The 20,210-nt window shown below is 43.0% G+C and overlaps 1 protein-coding gene, 1 non-coding gene and 1 pseudogene across 6 annotated transcripts in view; 2 read left to right on the plus strand and 1 right to left on the minus strand.

Annotated features, from left to right (window-relative positions):
• Window positions 1-7,950, minus strand: part of Trim41 (tripartite motif containing 41) — an 11,860-nt gene extending 3,910 nt beyond the window's left edge. For 2 of the 4 annotated variants that reach the window (XM_023701820.1, XM_023701821.1), the window contains exons 1-2: window positions 6,410-7,494; window positions 1,695-1,790 (exon numbers count right to left, since the gene is read on the minus strand). In XM_023701820.1, the coding sequence (XP_023557588.1) occupies window positions 1,695-1,790; window positions 6,410-7,222 (909 nt within the window). In that variant the 5' untranslated portion in view covers window positions 7,223-7,494. Of the gene's footprint in view, window positions 1-1,694; window positions 1,791-6,409 lie in introns of all 4 variants that reach the window. The other 2 variants (XR_002818169.1, XM_004641770.2) reach the window with 2 other exon arrangements.
• Window positions 7,951-8,969: 1,019 nt separating this feature from the next.
• Window positions 8,970-9,042, plus strand: Trnav-cac. The gene has a single exon. It is a non-coding gene; the product is annotated as a tRNA-Val (tRNA).
• A 9,461-nt stretch (window positions 9,043-18,503) lies between these two features.
• Window positions 18,504-19,126, plus strand: LOC111812759 (annotated as a pseudogene). Its single transcript, XR_002818170.1, has one exon. The product of XR_002818170.1 is annotated as an activated RNA polymerase II transcriptional coactivator p15 pseudogene (transcript).
• The last annotated feature ends 1,084 nt before the right edge of the window (window positions 19,127-20,210 follow it).

Genomic DNA, 20,210 nt, shown 5'->3' on the forward strand with positions numbered 1-20,210 from the left:
ACACACACACACACACACACACACACACACACACACACACACACAGTCACTCAAGCCCTCTGGATCAGGAATCAGAACTCTTTTTTGTTTGTTGTTGGTACTAGGAATCAAACTCTGGGCTTTGAACTGTCTCCCTGGCCGAAGAACCAGACCTCTTCCTCTAAAGGTCAGATAGTATTTTACATTTTGTTGGCCTAGAGACAAAAATCAAGGGTGGGTGCAGGGTCATTAGCTAGTCAGGAGGGTTTGGTTCCAGAATAACAAAACTGACAGATGCTCAAGTCCCTTATATAAAGTGGCATATTTGCACATAACCTACACATCTTCCTATATATTTGAAACATATCTATATTACTTTTAATATCAAAGACAATGTAAATGCTATACAAATAGCTGTTCTGTATTGTTTAGGGAATTATGACAAGGAAAACAGTCTGTACGTGTTCAGTACAGATCCAGTTGTTTTTCTAAATACTTTCAATCCAAACTTGGGTGAATGCATAGATGTGTATCCCATGGATACAAAGGACCAACTCTGTTGCATACAGAAAACTCTGGCTAGCACAACCCAGTTTGCCTGGAGCAACTTTAGAAGTGGGCACATTTTTCATCTATTACTATCCAGACAAAGAGTAGGCAGAGTACGAAGGAGATCTTGTAGGTCAACTGGGTGAGGGAAACAGCTATCACGTCAGTGTCATTCTGATTTAATGATATTCTGATCTTGGCACATCTCTGCATTCCAGAGAGCTCAAAAGTATCAGTTTGGGCCATTGGTCAGTGGCAGGACCACTCCCCAAATTCCAGACTCAGATGGGCAGATGGCAATGACAAGTGGCAATTTTTATTTTTTAAAATTTATTATTATTATTATTATTGGCAGAACCAGGGATTGAACTCAGGCCCTTGCGCTTGCCAGGGAAGCACTTATTCCACTGAGCCATCTCCCCAGCCCGAAGTGGCAATTTTTAAAAAGATAAAAGATTTATATAATCTGAAGAGAAACCAGAGTATGGGTAGCAATTTTAGATTCTGACCACAGAGGCAGGTGCTGGAAAAGAAGGGGCAGAAACAAATGTTCCTGGCTTAGTCTGTAGCTCATAATGCCAGTCTATTCCAGCAGGGCTGCTGGTCTTACCAAAGCATGCAGGAGGTGATGGGAATTAATAAGAAAATGTTTTAAAAGATGCCATGGGGAGGGTTGAGCAACAATGGAAAAGGGCTGAGAAACACTAACCAATGAAATAGTAGGTCCTACCATGCCAGTATTAACTAATTCCTCCCTTCCCCTACACACCTTGGGCCGCTTTTGGGACATCAAAAGCCTCCCAGGACCACATCTCATGCTCACAGTTGCTCAGCCAACCTGCCTGTATCTATCCTGTGACCTGGGGCTTCTCTGATAGGTTTAACCCTTTCTTTCCCACTGTCATGGGTTAGGTGTCTGGATAGAAAGCCTTGGGCCAGGCTCCTAGCATTGTCAAGCCAGGCTTCTTCACTACTGTGGAACCTAGCGAGTAACATGCTTCCTAAACCTTAAAGGCTCCTCATTTCCTCAGATCCTTGGAAAAGCATCTACCCTTCTTCCAGGCCTTGTCCCTTCCTGAGAATCTAGTCACCACTTGTGATGGGCAGCCTCATTTTCTTTGCCCTGACCAGAAAATCAGTTAGCCTGATGCAGTACATTCACCCACCTTTAGCTCTGTCACTCGCCTCTCCTCCTTGGCCTTCATCTTCTGCACAGCCTCCAGGTGCTTCCTAAGTGGTTCAAGATGCCCCTGCAGTTTGGCCTGAGGGAATAGGAAAGGGAAGGTTAGAGGTGCAAGCCAGGAGAGGACCCTGTCCTTCAAAGCCTATCTCTCCAATTCTCCCTAGAGTGCCTTGGGTCTCAAAGCTAGATAACTCAGGATAGGTGTCAAGCCTTTCCTCCCTGTTCTCTCAGATGACAAAAAAGCTTCCAATCCAACCTCCCCTATTCTCACATACATAAGTACTGTGTGCACTCTCTAAAGATGAGATCCTTGGGGCTACAGAGCTCCACAATCAATAGTTGAGATGAACATGGATTAAGCTTCTTACCACACAAAGTTCTTGTTGCTCTTCTTTAAAATTTTTTTCTCAGGATCTTGGGCCCAAGCTAAAAATCTTTCAGTGGTTCTCTATCATTTCCAAATTATTCACCCTACATTTTTGGCCCTACCTCCTCCACCATCCCTTTTTAACTTATCATGAAAATAGTATTTTGCTTTTTTTTTTTTTTTGAGACAAGGTTTCACCACATAGTTTAAGCTGGCCTTGAACTTGTGGCACTCCTGCCTCATCCTCCTCCTAAGTGATGGAATTACAAGCAAGCACACTCTGCAACAACCTATTGTTTCTTAAGTATAGTTTCATCCAGCGCAGTATTCCATTAAAAGCCATCTCCATGACATAGGCTTGATTGCCCCTGTCCCCAAGTTCTTCTGTGATCTCAAAGAAACTGGAATAAAATTTTCACACTACTTCCCATGGCACTACTAATTTTAAAAAATATTTCTCCCAGGGCACTTCTGGGTCCCTGCCTCCATCTAATACTTAGATTTCTGTCTGCTTTTTCTTCTGCTTAATTACTAAATGGAAAATAAAAACAAAACTCTTCTCTCCCCTGCCTTTTTTTGGTACTGGTTAATGGACCCAGTGCCTTCACACAGAGCTATGTCCCCAGCCCTTTTGAGACAGGCTCTCACTTAGTCACTAAATTGCTCGGGGTAGGCTTCAGTTTGCAATCCTACTGCCTCAGTCTCTCAGAGTGCAGGATTATAGGCATGTGCTACCATGCACAGCTTTCTTTCAAATTTATAATTTTTACAGCAATTGGGCACATGGATCTTTGTATTCCAACAATCTGTAGCTAAGTTTTTTTCTTTAAGAGCCTGTTAGAACAAGGCATATCCATGTTTGTAATTCTAGCACTCAGAAGACTGAGGCAAGAGGATCACTGAGAGTTCAAGGCCAGCCTGAGTTACAAAGTAAGTTCAAGGCCATCCTGAACTACATAGTGAAACCCTAGCTCAAACAAACAGACCTACTAGAGAGACTAAGATATATGAAATAAGCCCCACCTATTTCTTTTTTCTGTCTACTACTGTCTTGTTAGTGTCTTCCTTGGGGGAAAATATCAGGATAGAACTCAAGTCTAGACTCCCATCAGGTCAGGAATACAGCTTAGTGATTTGAAATAAGCCATGCTTCCAGTTTCCTCAGCTTAAAATGGCAACCTCATGGATGGTATACTTACCACAGTGTCAGGCAAAAAAAATCAGTAAATATTATTTAACATTTGCTACCTAAGTAGGAAGCTGCCAGGGACATCCTGAACTAACCTTGAACTAAAGAAGTTACAGAACCAAAGTACAAAAGGCAGTTGTTGCACAACTGGCTACAAAAACTTACAATAAAATTACTGTATTACAATAATATAATTTTGTCTCTTGATATTGTTTCTTCATAGTAGTCAATAATTTATAATCCACTAATTCAGAATTTGCAATTCTTAAATTTACCATTTAATATTCTTAAATCCCTGACAAATATTCCTAAACAGAAATCAATTTCCGAGTGCTATTTAAGAGAAATTTTCAAAGACACTTAACTTTTTAGAGAATTGTTTATGTACAATTTATTATCCATTCAATAAGAAAATATTTCTACAGAACACTGTGCCAAGTTGATGCTAAGGCACAAGAAGAATCACCTAACTATAAAATAGCCTATAAATCTGAAAGGGACTCACTCAAGTTATATTTATATAACATAGTGTATTACACATTTACATTTGCTAATCAGTTTATGTCCGATTAACTGTTAATCTGGCTTCAAACTGAAGAGCCCAAGAAAGGGACTATGACTTCTTTGATTCCTCATCAACTTTAGGATAAGGTTTTCAGGAATCAGGCATTCAACAGATGTGGATAATACAAATTAAAATCCAGTTTCAGAAGCTCTTTGGAAGTACTATAGTGTACAGATGAACAGGAAAGTCAGGACCATCCATGAATAGTCTGCCCTGCATTCTAGTTAACAAACACATCATACATTGTACAATGTACAAGTAGTTAGGAGCTGAGGGAATACAAAAAGGACAAAAATTCCTGACAGCCTGCTGAAGTAGAGGGTATCAGGCAGGCTGTGTTAATGCAGTAATTTCCATGATTGAACCCAGGGCCTTTACCCTGAGCTACATCCTAAGTTTTTTGTTTTTTGGGTTTTTTTTTTAAAGGCAGGGTCGCATGAAGACTCCCTGTTGGCTTTGCTGGGCTCAAACCTGGCCAACCTCTTGCCTTAGCCTCCCAGAGTGCCAGGACTACAAATGCACATCATCACACTCAATTAGGCTGGACTTTCTAAACACATTTCTCTTCACTGATTCAGAATCCCTAGTGTAGAGGTAACTGTACTTTGACAATTTCTCTTAGTAACTCTCATAATCAACCACGCTTGACAAGCACTGTGTGCAGTGTGATGAAGTGATGACAGTTTCTCTTACCACTCAGAGCTAAGAAATCTCACACACATTACTCTAAAACTGTAATGACGCTGGCTGTGGTGGCAAATGCCTGCAATCCCAGAACTCTTGAGGTTGGGGCAGGAAGAGTTCAAGGCCAGCCTGAGCTACCTAGCAAGACCCTATTAAAAAAAATTATGAGGGGCTGGGGAGATGGCTCAGTGGAATAAGCGCTTCCCTGGCAAGCATAAGGACTTGAGTTCAATCCCTGGTTCAAAAAAAAAAAAAGAAGTGGTGGTAGGGGCTGGGGAGATGGCTCAGTAGAATAAGCGCTTGCCTGGCAAGTGCAAGGGCTTGAGTTCAATCCCCAGTTATGCCAAAAAAAAAAATAAAATTATGGTGATAATAATAGTCCTTAAAATTAAGTGAATGAAAGCATCAGAATGTCTTTTAGAGGTAAAAACACCAGTCAAAATAAAAGAGCTCTGTGTAAACTAAACAGAGACTACCTTATCTTTCTTCCGGTCCTACTGCTTCAAAGCCCACTCAGGTCACTGGAAAGCAGTGCTATTTGTGCTGAGTGACCAATAAACAAATCTCTTTTATTTACTTTCAAAGAGTTTGAATCAAAGTAGGAAGCAAGACATTAACTAAACTAGAAGTAGACTCCAAAAAAGGTCACATCTCAGAAAACTCAAAGTAAAAGCAAACAAAAAGATTATGGTGTCATTATAAACAGTATATCCCGGGGGGAAGAATAGTCATAACCAAGTCCATCACGAGTGTTGCATGTGACCCTGTCAACAGTACTTAAATTTCTCTGTTTCCCAATATGTAAAGTGGGAAAAGAAAACATTAAACTTCCAGGACGGTTGACTTTTCTATGATAACCCATGAAAAGTGCACTGTACATTAAGCAGCCAGTAAATACTGCATTAACTGTTAATCCTAGGAACATTAAAAGTTCAGAGACACTCAGCAACATCACCAAGATTTGAAAGTGAGGTAGAGTCACTGCCTTCAAAGCCTCTCTCAAGGAACCTGGCATGATGGTGCATGCCTGTCATCCCAGCACTCAGAAGGTTCAGTGAGGAAGATTTTTGCGAGTTCGAGACCAGCTTTGGGGCTACAAAAAAAAGTGAGCATAAGGCCAAACCAAACTGCATAACGAGACCCTGTCTCAAAAAGAAAAATTAAATTTTTTTTAATAAAGAGCCTCTCTCAAGAAGCCAGGTGTGGCGAACACCTCTAATTGCCACTACTTGGGAGGTTGAGGCAGAAGAATCACCTCCACTTTGAAGCCAGTCAAGGTTAGAGATGAAGACCAGCCTGAACTACACAGAGATCCTGTCTCAAAAATTTAAATAGTAAAAAAAAAAAAAAATAAATAAATAAATAAAAAGCTTCTTTTCCTCTTTTCTGGTCAGTATATCTGACCAGTCCAGTACCAACCAAAGTCATGGGTGAACAAGCTCTATCATGGGGTTGGTGCAAGTGCAGAGCACTTGGGTCTAACACTACTCATTTCTATGCTCTTATTTCAGAGTCTTTTTGTTGAGGCCCCCATTTCTTTTCATCTTGAAGAACGCCAGTCAAGGACTTAATACTGACCCAGAAAAAAATCAAACTGGTAGTAAAGTCTTAAGGAGCTGTCACTTGCACTCCAACTCTCAGCAATAGCGAAAGTGTGGCAGTGGCCTCTTCCCAAAACGAAAGCCTAGGGACCCGGCACTGCCCTACCTTCTTGTTTCCTGTCATCTTCTCTGTGAACAGGGTCCTCCTCACTCCAACCTACCTTGGTGCCATTAAGTGCTCAGACAGATCAGCTCACCAGTACATGAAGTTCTTTGAGGGGAACAGAGGTCTCGTTCCCTTAACTTCTCTCCACCCCACTGAACTCCTGTCTGCTCTCTTCGCTCCTCTCACCTTGTACTCCTGCACCACCTCTTCCAGTGGCACCACACTGTGCTGTTTGTGGCTCCTGGATTCTCGGCACACCACACAGATGGCCTCTTCATCCACCTCGCAGAACAACTTCAGGGCTTCTTGGTGCTTAGGGCAGATACCCTGCTCGTGCACACGGCTCCCTCGACCAGCAATTGGGTGCATCTGCCGAATCACCTGGACCATGTTGGCCAGCTGCAGGTTGGGGCGGAAGCTCCGCCGAGGAAAGCTCTTTCGGCACTGGGGACAGGTGAAGCACCTCCGGGGGGCTGGAGGTGGGGACAGCGGGGTGACGGGGTCTAGCTCCTCTTCCTCGTCCTCCTCCAGCACCTCTTCCTCGTCCTCTTCATCCTCCCCCCTCAAGTCCTCCATGTCCCCCAAATAGTAATCCAGTTCTTCCTCTTCGTCCTCCTCCCACATGTAGTCCATGTTGTCCCAGCTGGACCCACCCATGCCACTGGTCCAAAATACACCCTCCTCTTCCTCCTCCACCTCCTCCTCCATGTCGCCCTCAAAATCTTCCTCCCTCATAGGAGTGTCCCAGCCCCCGCTGGCTCCCACTGCCTCCACTTCCTCCTCCTCTCCGTCCTCCTCTTCCTCCTCTTCCTCCTCCCGCACCAACTCATCCCTGTCCTCCTCATCCTCCCCGCCCCACAACTGGGTTACACACACTCGGCAGAAGTTGTGCCCGCAGCCGATGGACACCGGGTCCGTGAAGTAATCGAGGCAGATGGCGCACACCGCCTCCTCCTGAAGGGTCTGCACAGGGTTGGGTGTCATGGCAACGGCAGCCATCTTAGTGTCCAGTCAGCCAGTGTAGATGTGCGGTGGGGGATGCGGGGGGAGGGGGGGTCTTCCCTCTCAGACGCCCTGGAGACCCGGCCCCACCCCCAGCCCTGCCTCTGCACACTGTCTCGAGCGTAGCCAGGAAACTTCCAACAACCCGCCCCCTCCACAGAGGTCCCAGCCCCCAGACGACAACCGTGTCTCTACGAGGGGAGGGGACAGAGCTGAGCCCCCACGGACAAGTCCTGAGTGCAAATTTACCCCAACGCTCCCCCGGCCTCCTCATAAGCCCCCGCCCCTCCTCACTTCCTGGCCCCGCCCCCTGCCTTCCGGCCTCCCTCCCAACACTTCCGGCGTCTGCGCGCCGCCTAAGCTCGCGAGTTCCCTCTGCGGTCCCGCTACGCCCTTCTTCCCCTCCCCAGGGCCCCAGGGTGACAGGAAACGGCGAGGAGACGCTCTAGCTGACATTCGGGAGCTGATGGGAAGGCTAGGACGCTGGAGGCCCACGTCTCCGTAACGCGAAATAGCAGGGCACGAGGGCAGAATGGAGCCGCCCCTGCCCATCCTCCGCCACTGTTCCAAAACTATGGGGGTCGGTGGTCCCGTTTGGCAGCTGGCAGCTGTCGGGGTTATGACCGCACCGGCCAGGCGCCATGACACCAACCGAGAACTGACGACTGCCCCAGGGACTCCCCAGGGCTGGCGCACCGGATGTGGAGGGGAGGCTACCAGTGCGCACCTCGAGGCACTTCCGGCCCTTCTAGGCCGAGGACTTCCTCGTTTCGGAGTCGGGCGGACCCCGGGGCGGGGCGGGGTGGGCGGGGCCAGCGATGAGCCCGCCCCCGAGCCGTGCGGTAGTTGGCGCTTCCGCACTGCTGTGAGAAACTTCCAGTGTCGCCGGTTTAATAAACCTCTGGTCAGGGCGGGTTGAGGATGAATGAGAGGAACGCGCCTTAGCTGTAAAAAAGAGAATCCTCTTCCGAAGGTGTTAAATGAACAAGTTGTTGATTTTAAAAAGGGGAGGGAACGTAAAATGTATTTGATATCTTTATATCCCTGTGCTTGCTTAGTCATCATTTTCCAATGTTTTGTGAGAGTGTAAAAGCAGTGAAAGCGTTGCTTAGCGTACGGCGAGAGCAAGAGGGATAGGAAAGGGATCTCCGTACGCTGATGTCTTTTTTTTAAAGAAAAAAAAAACTCTCTTAGTGTCATTTACTCATTCAAAAAACACCATTTGAGTTGTTCACCATTTATGCTTCTGGTCCGAGGACCACAGTAAAGATGCTGCTCTGTTCCCCGAGAACGTCTCTGCCAGTTGATTTTTTGTGCGATAGAAATAGTACTTGGGGTTTACTTCAGTATCTTATTTAATTTTTAAGTGGGGAGGAATTACAGAACCATGATTTATGCAGCGAATTTCCAGTGGTGTCGGGCACTGCGCGATGCCGGGGCTCTGCACTTAGGAGATGCGGGGTGAAAAGCTACAGGTGGACGCTGCTCTGCGCTTCCTGTGAAGCTGCTCGGCGCCGGCCTGCGCACGTCAGACCGAGCGCTCCCAACCCGCGAGCCTCCGCCCGAGAGATCTACGAGAGATCTGCAGACGCTGCTGGCGCGGAGAAGTCTGTCACAGGAACTGGACACAGTTCCGCGGCCACTGCAGAGGCACAAGTCCCGGTCCTGATGGACTTCCGGCCGTTCATAGCGGTTAGTCTTTGAAATCTGTAGGTCTCGGGTAGAGGGAGGGCTCTGCAAGGTGGTTTCCGTAGTGTAGTGGTTATCACGTTCGCCTCACACGCGAAAGGTCCCCGGTTCGAAACCGGGCGGAAACAGCTTTTTTTTTTTTTTTTTTTCTTCTATTAATCTAGCTTCTCCGCCTCCCCTATCCCTCTCCCGTTTTGCGAAGAGGGGTTTGTCCCATAGAAACACAGACATCTGTGTTTATCTGTTCTCTGGTTTGGGGGAATCAGGTAGTGAGTTATGACTGAAGCAAAGCAAAGTTCTTGAATCCGAACGTGAATGTAAAGCCTTCCCTCACCTAACGTCTTGCTCTTCCGTTGGAAAGTTGACACGGCAACCTTTCTCAAGTAGAGGCATTGTAGGCTTCAGATCCTCCATCTGGGATGCCTTGGACCAAGGCGGAGGCAGTAAGTGTGGGTTAGACAGTACAGTGCGGTTGCTTCTTAAAGCATGAGGTGCTTCTGCGTTTAAATCTGCTCCTGAGGTGCAACTCGTGATTTCTTTGATGTTCCCTGGGTAGCTCGGTACAGCCAGAGACTCTTAACTTCACAGTACTGTGTACAATAATAGAAACACTTGTTACAAAGAAAAGACAGCTCTCCTGACCAAGAGGTTGGTCAGGCTACTTTCTATAGTAGCTGGGCAGAAGAAAAACGTTAGTTTAATCCTACAGTTCTAGGACTTTTTCTAGCCCTAGAGGAAAGAGTGAGAAATGTGTACTGGTTGACAAATTCCTGGCAGTCTAAAAGGCCTCCACCTACAGTTGATACATAGCTGTTAGGTACCTCCTGTGAACCAAACGACTGCCCAAATATGGGCTCTAAGTACTAAAGGGGCTGGTGCAGGTAGTGAGATCCCTAGGCATTTGTGACCTTCCAAAATGTTAGTATTCAGTGCTTCCTCTATAGCAGCCTGATATTTTTTTTCAAGTGTTTTCTCCATTCACAATAGCTTCAGATAAAGATACCTGGGGATCAGTCTAACCAAGGAGATGAAAAGAAAGCTCTCTACACTGAAAATTTGAGAACATCGAAAAAAGGAATTGAAGACACCAGATGATGGAAAAGACTTCCCATGTTATGGACTGGCAGAATACAGTGGACCCCCAAAATTCAAGAGGGTTACATTCCTACAGCACCTGCAAATTGTGAAAAACCATGTAGTCAGAAAAATGGTTATACATGCCTATTTGTATAGTTTCAACCCTAAGTATACAGTTATGCAACTTAATTTAATAAAATTATTAATAAAGCTTTAGAAGGTGCAGGACATCTTAGGGGATTTTAGGACTTAAAAAAATACTGAAAAGATGCTATATGGGGTACAAAAACCTATTACAATGCAAAAATTTGGATGCTTCTGCCAGAAATGGGTTACAGGACAGTAGCCAGTCAGCAGCAAGGAGAACTGACTAACGCTCTCAGGTTGGCTACTTGCAATTCTTGCAAAGAAACAATTGTGGAGGATATTTGCGGTTTTAGCAAAATTTTAGAACTCTGAACTGCAACTTTGCAAGGGTATATTATATTGCCAAAATGGCTGTTACCAAAAAACAATTTACAAATTCATGCCACCTTCTTCAAAATACCAGTGACAGTCTTCACAGAACTAGAATATCCTACATGAAGCCAGGCATGGTGGTGCACACATGTAATCCCAGCCATTGGGACCTGAGACAGGAGGATCACCTTAAATTGAAGACCAGTCTGGGCTACATAGTGAGTTCACAGACAGCCTAAACTACAAAGCAAGACCCTCTCTCAAAAAACAAAAAAGTGTATGAAGATCTCAAAAAACTCAACAAAAATGTCAAAGAGCCTGATCATTAAGGATATTTAAAAAATAAAGAAATTATTTGGACGCATCTTAAAAGAAGAAAAATTGGCCAATAAATATATGAAAGAAGGTTCAATATCTGTAGCTATTAAGGAAATGCAAATCAGAGCTACCCTGAAGCTGGGCATGCACTCCGAAGGTTGAGACAGGTGGATTGCCATTAGTTCAGGCCCATCCTGGTCCATAGTGCGTTCAACATAGAGGGCCTTCCTGGTCCTTGTCTTGGTCTGGGAAATTTATATTTGTAACCTCATGGAATAAATTATTGGAATTCTAGCAATTCTAATAATTATTGTTAATTCTAATCTGTTACTCCCAGTGCAATGCATGACATAAAGACAATTTTTTTTTGGTGGAACCAGGGATTGAACTCAGGCCCTTGTGCTTGCCAGGGAAGCTCTTACTCCACTGAGCCATCTCCCCAGCCCCCATAAAGACCATTATGATGAATAAAAAATTAAAAAAATAAAAATACATATATACAGATGATGGGGAACCAAGGAGGTCCTAAGTCCAGCTGGGATGATAGTTAACTGAAACAAAGGCCTTGACCTGGGGCTAAAAAAGTATTTTATTAATTTATGAAGAGGGTAGTGGCTTGATGATGAATGACTCTGAGAATGATGGGAAGTATCAGTATATGGAAATAAGGCAGGGTTAGCCAGAATGGATATAATTGCTCTTCTTTCTTTTTTTTTTTTTAGTTTATTATTATTTTTATTTATTTATTTATTTTTCAACAAATAATACACTGCATATATTCTTCTTAGTGGTTAATTGCTGTACAAGATGCGGACTTGTGATCCTATTTACAAACTCCATTAGAACAAATCATTCTATTCATTAACAGAATGTAACTATATATCTATCCCAACCACTTTGAATACACAGATACAAAATGGACATTCATCTGTATACCCCATTTTTTCTAAGTTCCGTTATTGAATATTATAGGTGTGTAAACTCAGCAAAATATTCTAAAAGAGTCCAGTAGCCCATAATAGCATTGGGTCTTCTGTTTACCTGGCAATGTCAGAAATTATTGACCTGAGTCCCCCACAGCTCAACTTAACAGCATGGCTTTATTTCTTATAATTTCGTCTTCATACTTTTCTGCTGGATGGTTAAGACCAAGGTAAAGCAGGACCTATGCAGCAAGAGTTGTAATTGCTCTTCTTTCAAAGTGTATCATCTAGGTGGTCCTCCACAAGTTCAAGGCCAGCAAGCATTACAAAGTGACATACTATCTCAAAAAAGAAAACAAAACAAAAACAACCCACATTGAGACTTCATTTCACCTCATTCAGAATAGCTGTCATCAAGAATAGAAAATATTGGCCAGGACTTGGAGGAGGGGAACCCATCTGCATGACATGTAGGAATGTAAATTACTACAGGTACTACATTCAGTCTGGAGGTTCCTTAAAATAGAGCTACCATTTGATCAAGTAGCTAACCACTCCTAGGGATATACCTGAAGCAATCAAAATCAACATATTAAGCCAGGTATGGTGATGCATGTCTATAATCTCAGCTCTTGGGAGGATAAGGTAGAAGGATTGCCTCGAGTTTGAGGCCAGCCTAGGCTACATAATGAGCTCACGACCAGCCTGGACTATATAGTGAGATCTTGCCTCAAAAATAACAGCAACAAAAAAGGGGGCCAGCAAGATAGTTCAGCAGTCTAAAGCGCCTGCTTAGGCAAGGCACAGGGACCAAGGTTTGGTCCTGGCACCACATGCCATGCAAGCCCTGCCCCCATAGTAGGCTGAGCTAACCACAAAAAAATAAAGTAAAAAATGTCAGCATATAATAGGAATACCTGCATATCTGTGTTTATTGTGGCACAATTCATAATAGCTGAGATTTAGAACAAGCAGATTCCCATCAGGAGGTGACTACATAAAATAAATACAATCTGTATACACAATAGAATATTATTCAGCTATAAAGAATAATGAAATTCTGTCATTTGAAAGAAAATGAATGGATCTGGAGTCATCATGTTAGCAAAATAAGCTACTCACACAAGTATTGCATGATCTCCCTCATATGTGAAATCTAAAAAGAAGATAAGAAAGTAGAAAGGCAACTATTATTAGATAAGAGGAAGGAAACCAGGAGAAGGAGATGTGGGGCAGATAACAAGGGGGCACATGTGAGCAAGATGCATTATACACATTGAAATTCCCAAAAATGTGAAACTAGGGGAGGGGGCAGGACATAGGGAGAGATGGAGTCAAAATGATCAAATATGTATATGTGAATCTGCCAAAATAAAGCCATTATAATGAATAAAACTTGAATTAAAAAATGTTCTTATTGTGAAAAAACCCTTATCTTCAGTTTATTTTCTTTTTGAATCAGGAGTCCCATTTTTTTTTTAATATTTATTTGTGTGTGTATGTGTGTGTGTGTGTGTGTGTGTGTGTGGCCAGCTCAGCCCACCAGGGGGCGGGGCTGGCTGGCATGTGGTGCTGGGGGATTGAACCGCAGTCCCTGTTCTTTGCTAAGCTTGTTCTAAGTAGGTGATTTAGACCACTGAGCCATCTCACCAGCCCAGGAGTCCCATTTTTGTGGGACGTTGCCTGACATTCCAGCCAAAAATGTCCTCTGTTTTGAAACACTGTAACGCAAGTATCCTCATTTTACTAGCCGTGAAAATCTTCCTTAACTTCAGTTGAAATTCATTTGTTTATACTGACTGCTTTCTTAGTCCTACAAATACAACCCATTTTTTATTTCTGGTTGTTGGAGTCTGCCCAGTAAACATCCCAAATCACAAGAGATGTGTGTAGATCACATAAACTAGTTTATTAAACTTGATAGGCAAAGCATACCATCACCTTCTGGTCCAGAAGTATGTCAAAGGCCAAAGTTAGACAAAGTAGAATGTATCTCTGAGGGAAATCTGGGTAGGAATAGGTCAGAATTTGTGAAATAGGCAAAATTGCTAGCATAGTCCTAGCATGTGTTCCTGAAGAGTTAGTGTGACTAGGGGCTTATCTTGAACAAATGGGACTAAAAAAGCTAGTGTTTACTTAAACACTGACTTAAAGTTTCATATTCATTAGTTTCAATTTTACCTTCATACAAATTTACTACTTAGGCAAATTTACTAATTTTGCATAATTAGAAGAACTGTACCTTTTTTGAGACAGGGTTTCACTATGCAGTTCAGGCTGGCTGTGAGTTCACTTTGTAGCTCAGGCTGTTCTCAACCTTGGTGCAATCCTCCTGCCTCAATGTTCCTAGTGCTGGGTTTACAGGGATGTGCCACCACATCTAGCTAATTTTTGAAGGCAAATGTAGAAATAGTTTTATTTATTGACTTTATACTTACTAAAATTTACATTTTGATAAATATATTAAAACATGGTGGTGGCATACATGTGATCTCAGCACTCGGAGAGACTGATACAGGATGAGAGCAAGTTTGAGTCCAGTCTGGGCAAATTAGCAATTTATCCAGATCCTACTGTAAAAGGTTAACAGAATTTTGTGCCTTAACTGTGGGAAATTATTTTTTAAAAAACCTTGCATTTCCTGTTATCTACTCTAAGAATTGTATTTTTCCTCTTGGCTCAAGGCTGTTGAACAATGAATAACTGTTTCTTGACAGGGCAGCAAGTTAAGACAAACTCGCTCCCTAACTATCTTCTGTAATGCAGTCAGCTTAAGATGTATCTTGTAAAAATATACACTTATCACTAAGCTGCAAAAGACCCTTTAGTTATGAACAGTTTGCAGCTATGTCAAGTGAATGTAGTTTTCTGTTGTTCTGTACTAGATAACAAACTCGCTTACCAAACTGGATGTGATTTATGTTATAAATACCCCCCTGCTACCTATGTTCGGATGCCAAGCAGCCTTCTCCTGCATGAGACGTGGCTGATGGACCTGAGCTCAGCAAATAAAAGGCTCTATTCAAATTTCTATCTGGCTGATCTGATTCCTATGCAGAGTGACCCATAACACCTACCTCAAAAAATAAAAAGGGCTGAGATACACCTCAGTGGTGGAGTGCCCCTGAGTTCAAGTTCCAGTACTGTCAAAAACAAAAATCTCAAATATTTTGAATGATTTTTAAAAAATCCTCTCAACACTGTCAGTGGAGCACAAGTTACAAAATGCTGGTTGTAACTAATACCACCAAACATGCAGGCCACACTCTACAGTTTGACAAGCATTGTGTAGGGCCAGAGGTCTAATATTCCAGGATGGAACTATTATAGACAGCTAAGTTAGGCAGAAATGTTATAGCACTCAGGTATGGCTGGACCCTCCAGTTAGTGCAAGAAACAAAACTTCATTACAACCGTGGATAGAATCACTTCTGTTGGAGACAAGGCCTCAAATAAAGACAAATAACCAGGCCTGAGATAAGAGATAACACCTGAAGTCTAGATAGACATCAGTCACCTCAGTCAGTAAACAAGACTCACCGACTCATCCTTTCCTGGAAAATTCTTTGCTTTTCCATGCGCATTTGCTATGTGACTTTCTTCCCTATTGGATCAGTATTATCTAAGCAACTATGCTTATAATCTTATTGCTTGCTGTTAACCACATTGTAACCATGCACTTGTGTTCTATAAAACTTCCCCTGCGCAGTGGGATCCTCAGCAACCCACTTTCCCTTCCTGCCTCTCAGGTGCTGTATCTCTCCCTCTCAATAAATATTTTATGGGGCTGGTGAGATGGCTCAGTGGTCTAAAGCACCTATTAAGAACAAGCTTAGCAAAGCACAGGGACTGCAGTTTAATCCCCCAGCACCACATGCCAGCCAGCCCAGCCCCCTGGTGGGCTGAACTGGCCACACACACGCAAAATAAATAAATAAACAAATAAAAATAAAAAAAATAAATAAATATTTTATACTCTTAGCCTCTGTTGTTTCTCAGAATTCGTTCTTTGATTTTGGGGAACATGAACTTAGCATATCAGACATCTAGCAGGTTGGGAGTTATATTTCCTCTATCAGAGCTATCCCAAGGACTTTGATTTAGGGGGCAGAGTTCAAAAACTTAGGCAATAATGACAGGTCTTTTAAAGTTTATGTCTCAGAAGAGTCTGGAAGCTACTTCTGTAGTGTAATGATTATCACGTTTGTCTACCACATGAAAGGTCCGCTGCCCAAAATTGTGCAAGGAGTATATTTGCTCAGTAAATTCTTTCAATTCAGTCATTCATCATTGGAATGTGTGAATATATATATATATATATGTGTGTGTGTGTGTGTGTGTGTGTGTGTGTGTGTGTGTGTGGTTTTATTCACTGTGTAGTCAGGGTTTACAAGGGAAAGGATTTAATTTAATATAGGACACATAATTTATAGGATTATTTTATAATATCCACCCAAAGAGTCAAATGAAGAAGAGTACAGGGGCTCTGTCCACACACTAGACACCCAAAGAATCCAGCTGAGTCCCTGGACTCCATGGCAATGTCCTGCATGAGTCTTGCTGAAGACCTAGAGCCCATGGCAATGTCTCAGGCAAGGATCTGCATTGGGAAGGCCCAAAGGTCAGCAGATGAAGCTAGCAAGTCTGTGTCAGTGGGATGAAGGATCTGTGCCAGCAGGCTGAGGGAGCTGCACTAGAGCTGGGGAGCCATGTTGAAGGTACGTACGAGAGCTCCTCTGAAAAGAACTGCAGCCATCCTCAGCAACACTGAGGACCTGGGCTCCTCTGCTAAGGAGAATAGCTGAGTTCGTATCAGGAAAGCCAGTCCCCTTTCCTTGGCTTTTTCTCCAGGAAAGCCAAGCTTCGCCAGGAGAATCAACGGCATGTCTTCCCACCCACTTCTCTTATGCTGTTGACAACAATCCTCAGGTGAACCCTCCACACCCTGAACCATGCTAATTCAGTTCAGCTGGGTGTTTCAAGTTGCCCATTAGTTAATCTACCACATCCATATTCTTGTATTTTCTAACTTGTTACCATTTCACTTCAATCAGTATATTCCAGATAGAAGGCTATAGGTGGAAGGTGAGTCTAAATCATTACACACACACACACACACACACACACACACACACACACACACACAGAGTCTTAGTAGATCAAATACAGCCAACAGCCCATAAATGCCAAGAAATGATAACAAGATATTAAAAGGTACAAGAAATTATGGACTAGAAATGTATATTGGATGTTCAGGATACTGGGAAAGTGTGTTAATAGGAAAGATGGCTGAGGTGGGTAGCTAGTAACTGTATATGTAACACAGTGTTTCTCTCAGAGAAGCCTAACAATTCTGTGAAGGAGATAAATCATTGTTCTTATTTAAAATGAGGCCCCTGACTCATAGCCATGTCATATACAGTGATGAAACACTGGTAGAGGAAGTACAAGATGGAGCTCAAGCACCAAGAAAGGGCAAAAAATGCAGGGTACCAAGAGAAAGTAGAAAGCCAGGAAAGTAGCATTCATTGGCCAAAGAACTTGGTGACTAGGTGGAATGGGGAAATCAATTCTAAGAAGAGTTCATTGGCAAAAATTCATAGGCCTGGTAGCTGTGACACCACACAGATGGCCATCCCAGCAGTTCCTACCCTGTGGACACCAGTATAAGTGACCTTGAGTTTTTCCCATAGTATTTACTCTCTCAGCTGGGCACAGCCAATCCACTGCCCTCTCCATGCCTTAACTTCCTCTCTTGCTCCCTCCTTCCTCCACAGTGTGGTGCCAACTATTGGTGTCTACACACACACACACACACACACACACACACACACATTTTGTCCTTTAACAAACCCCTTGACAAACACCCAATAGTGGTGAAGAGAAGTCAAAAGGACCATCTGTCAGCCTCTCTTCACTAATCCTCGCTTTCACAGCAGAGGCCATCAGCCAGTGGGACTTGATAGATGTGCTGAGAAATCAGCTCCACAGGTGGCCTCCTCAACAGTCAAGGAGGAAGGCCAAGACAGGTCTGTGGGAAGCAACCAGATAGGGGCCAGGACCCCCAGTCTATAACTCCAGGCTGTGAGAGGGCAGTAGAGACTCAGAATGTGGACCCCCAGCCCAACTTCCTCACCTGGAAAATAAGATTCCTGCCTTCACAAACTCAACTAGACAGACTTACACGTGTGACAGGGAACTTCTCAGTATTTCTACCAGATTGAAAGTCAAATAGATGAAAGATAAAAGCAGGACATAAAGTTCTCTTTAAAGCATCATACATCTGAACTGTAGACTAAAGCATAACCAAATTGTCTCATGGTAGCAAAATGGTATTAACTACCTCACATTAACAAGTGTGTTAGTCAACCATCTGTCCCTATAATACAGTACTCAAAAACAAAGACAAACACAAAAACAATTTGTAAAAGATTCTAGAGTTTTCAGCACATCATCATCTGGCTCCGTTGCTCTTAGGCTTGTGTGTGAGTCAGAAGCATCTTGGCAGAAGGGCATAGGAGAGGAGAGCTGCAAGAAGGCAGAAGGGAAGAGAGGGAGGCAGAGGAGAGAGATGCTAAGGTGAAGCTCCCCATAATCCCTTCCATTCAACTAGACTCCTCCTCTTAAATTCCTGTCACCTCCAGATAATGCCTTCAAATTATGAGTCAACCAGTGGATTCATCCTTTTCATATAGGGGAATGAAACTTTCAACCTGAAAGATACCCGGGCAGAGTTTGCATTCTCTAAAACTACAGAATGAATTTTAGGAGTCCCGAGCGAGCAGGAGACTGTCGACTGCAGCAGTGGAGCAATGCCTAAATCAAAGGAACTTGTTTCTTCAAGCTCTTCAGGCAGTGATTCTGACAGTGAAGTTGACAAAAAGTTAAAGAGGAAAAAGCAAGTTGCTCCAGAAAAGCCTGTAAAGAAGCAGAAAACTGGTGAGACTTCAAGGGCTCTGTCATCTTCTAAGCAGAGCAGCAGCAGCAGAGATGATAACATGTTTCAGATTGGGAAAATGAGATATGTCAGCGTTCGGGACTTTAAAGGGAAAGTTCTAATTGATATTAGAGAATATTGAATGGACCCAGAGGTGAAATGAAACCAGGAAGAAAAGGTATTTCTTTAAATCCAGAGCAGTGGAGCCAGCTGAAGGAGCAGATTTCTGACATTGATGATGCAGTAAGAAAACTGTAGAATCTGAGCCATAAAAACCTGTAGTGTTGTAGTTGTTTTACTCTGTCTTTTTACATTGGCTTTTGTTTTCTAAACGTTGTTTTCCAAGCTGTTGTATATTTGAATTGCAGAACAATTTGTAAGATGAATACTTTTTAAAATGTGCATTATTAAAAATGTTCAGAGTGAAGCTAATTGTCAACTTTATTAAGGAGGATTGCTTTGTGCCCACCACCTAGTGTAAAATAAAATCAAGTAATTCCACTCCAAAAAAAAAAAAAAATGAATTTTAGGAAGAAATGGAGGTTAACAGCAGAATATATTTAATGGGGGAAAGACAGTTCCAGTCCCAGAGAGGGACAGAAGGGGGACCCGAGTGTGTTCCCTCAAGCTGTCTTTTCTGGGGATTTTTATAGAACAAAATCATGTGGTGAGGTGGGTCTAAGCTAGAGAACTTGGAAACTCACTAGGTGGGCATGTGGTGGGACAAAACTATGGTCAACTAATAAGATTACAAGCACAATTGCTCAGGTAAAATCGATTAAATTCAGGGCCAAATAGGAAAGCCAGTCACATAGCAAGTGGTCATGATGCAGTACAAGGGCTTTTCCTGTAGGAGACTGGGTTAGTGACTCTTCCAGGCATCCTCAAGGTGAGAGACCTATTTAGAATATCAATCCCTGATGTCTATCCTTGGGGAGGTATGCATTTGTTTGATCTTTTGTCATGAGGTCTGGCTCACAGCAGGAATGTCTGTCTCTCCCAAAGTTGCAAAGTCATTTTGTCTTCAATCTTGTCTCCTTGAGGGCCTAGCCCTGTCTGACTGCCTATACTATTTTTAACTCAGCTGCTTGCAACATTCCCCCCTCTTAAGCAGTAACCCAAACTGCCATGAGGGAACAATGAGCGATGGCCACTCTAGCTTCTTTAGGCTGAAATGGGTGTTTATTGGCAGTTAGAGATACTCTCCAGAGGTTTGGTCTAAAGGCTCCTGATAAAATAAAATAAAATAAAATAAAATAAAATAAAATAAAATAAAATAAATAAAGGCTCCTGATAGACAGCAGGCATTTTTTTCTTGGGTAGTCATATAACTTTGAGGAGACAAAGCCAAAGAAACAGTTAAACATGCATGGACCAAATAACATCAACAGGATAATTATGAATATAGTCAAAGATTTTCACCAAGAGGAGACAGTGATGAGTTTTTATAAGGAGGATAAGGGTAAGATCTAGGAGACTTTAGCATCTGACATATCATTGATTTGATGTCTAGTATCTTGAAAGCTACTGAGACATTAACAGAAGGATCAGGATTATAATAACTTTTTTTTTTTTTTTTTTT

Source organism: Octodon degus, unplaced genomic scaffold (genome assembly GCF_000260255.1).
Source record: "Octodon degus isolate 3935 unplaced genomic scaffold, OctDeg1.0 scaffold00141, whole genome shotgun sequence".
Classification (NCBI taxonomy): domain Eukaryota; kingdom Metazoa; phylum Chordata; class Mammalia; order Rodentia; family Octodontidae; genus Octodon; species Octodon degus.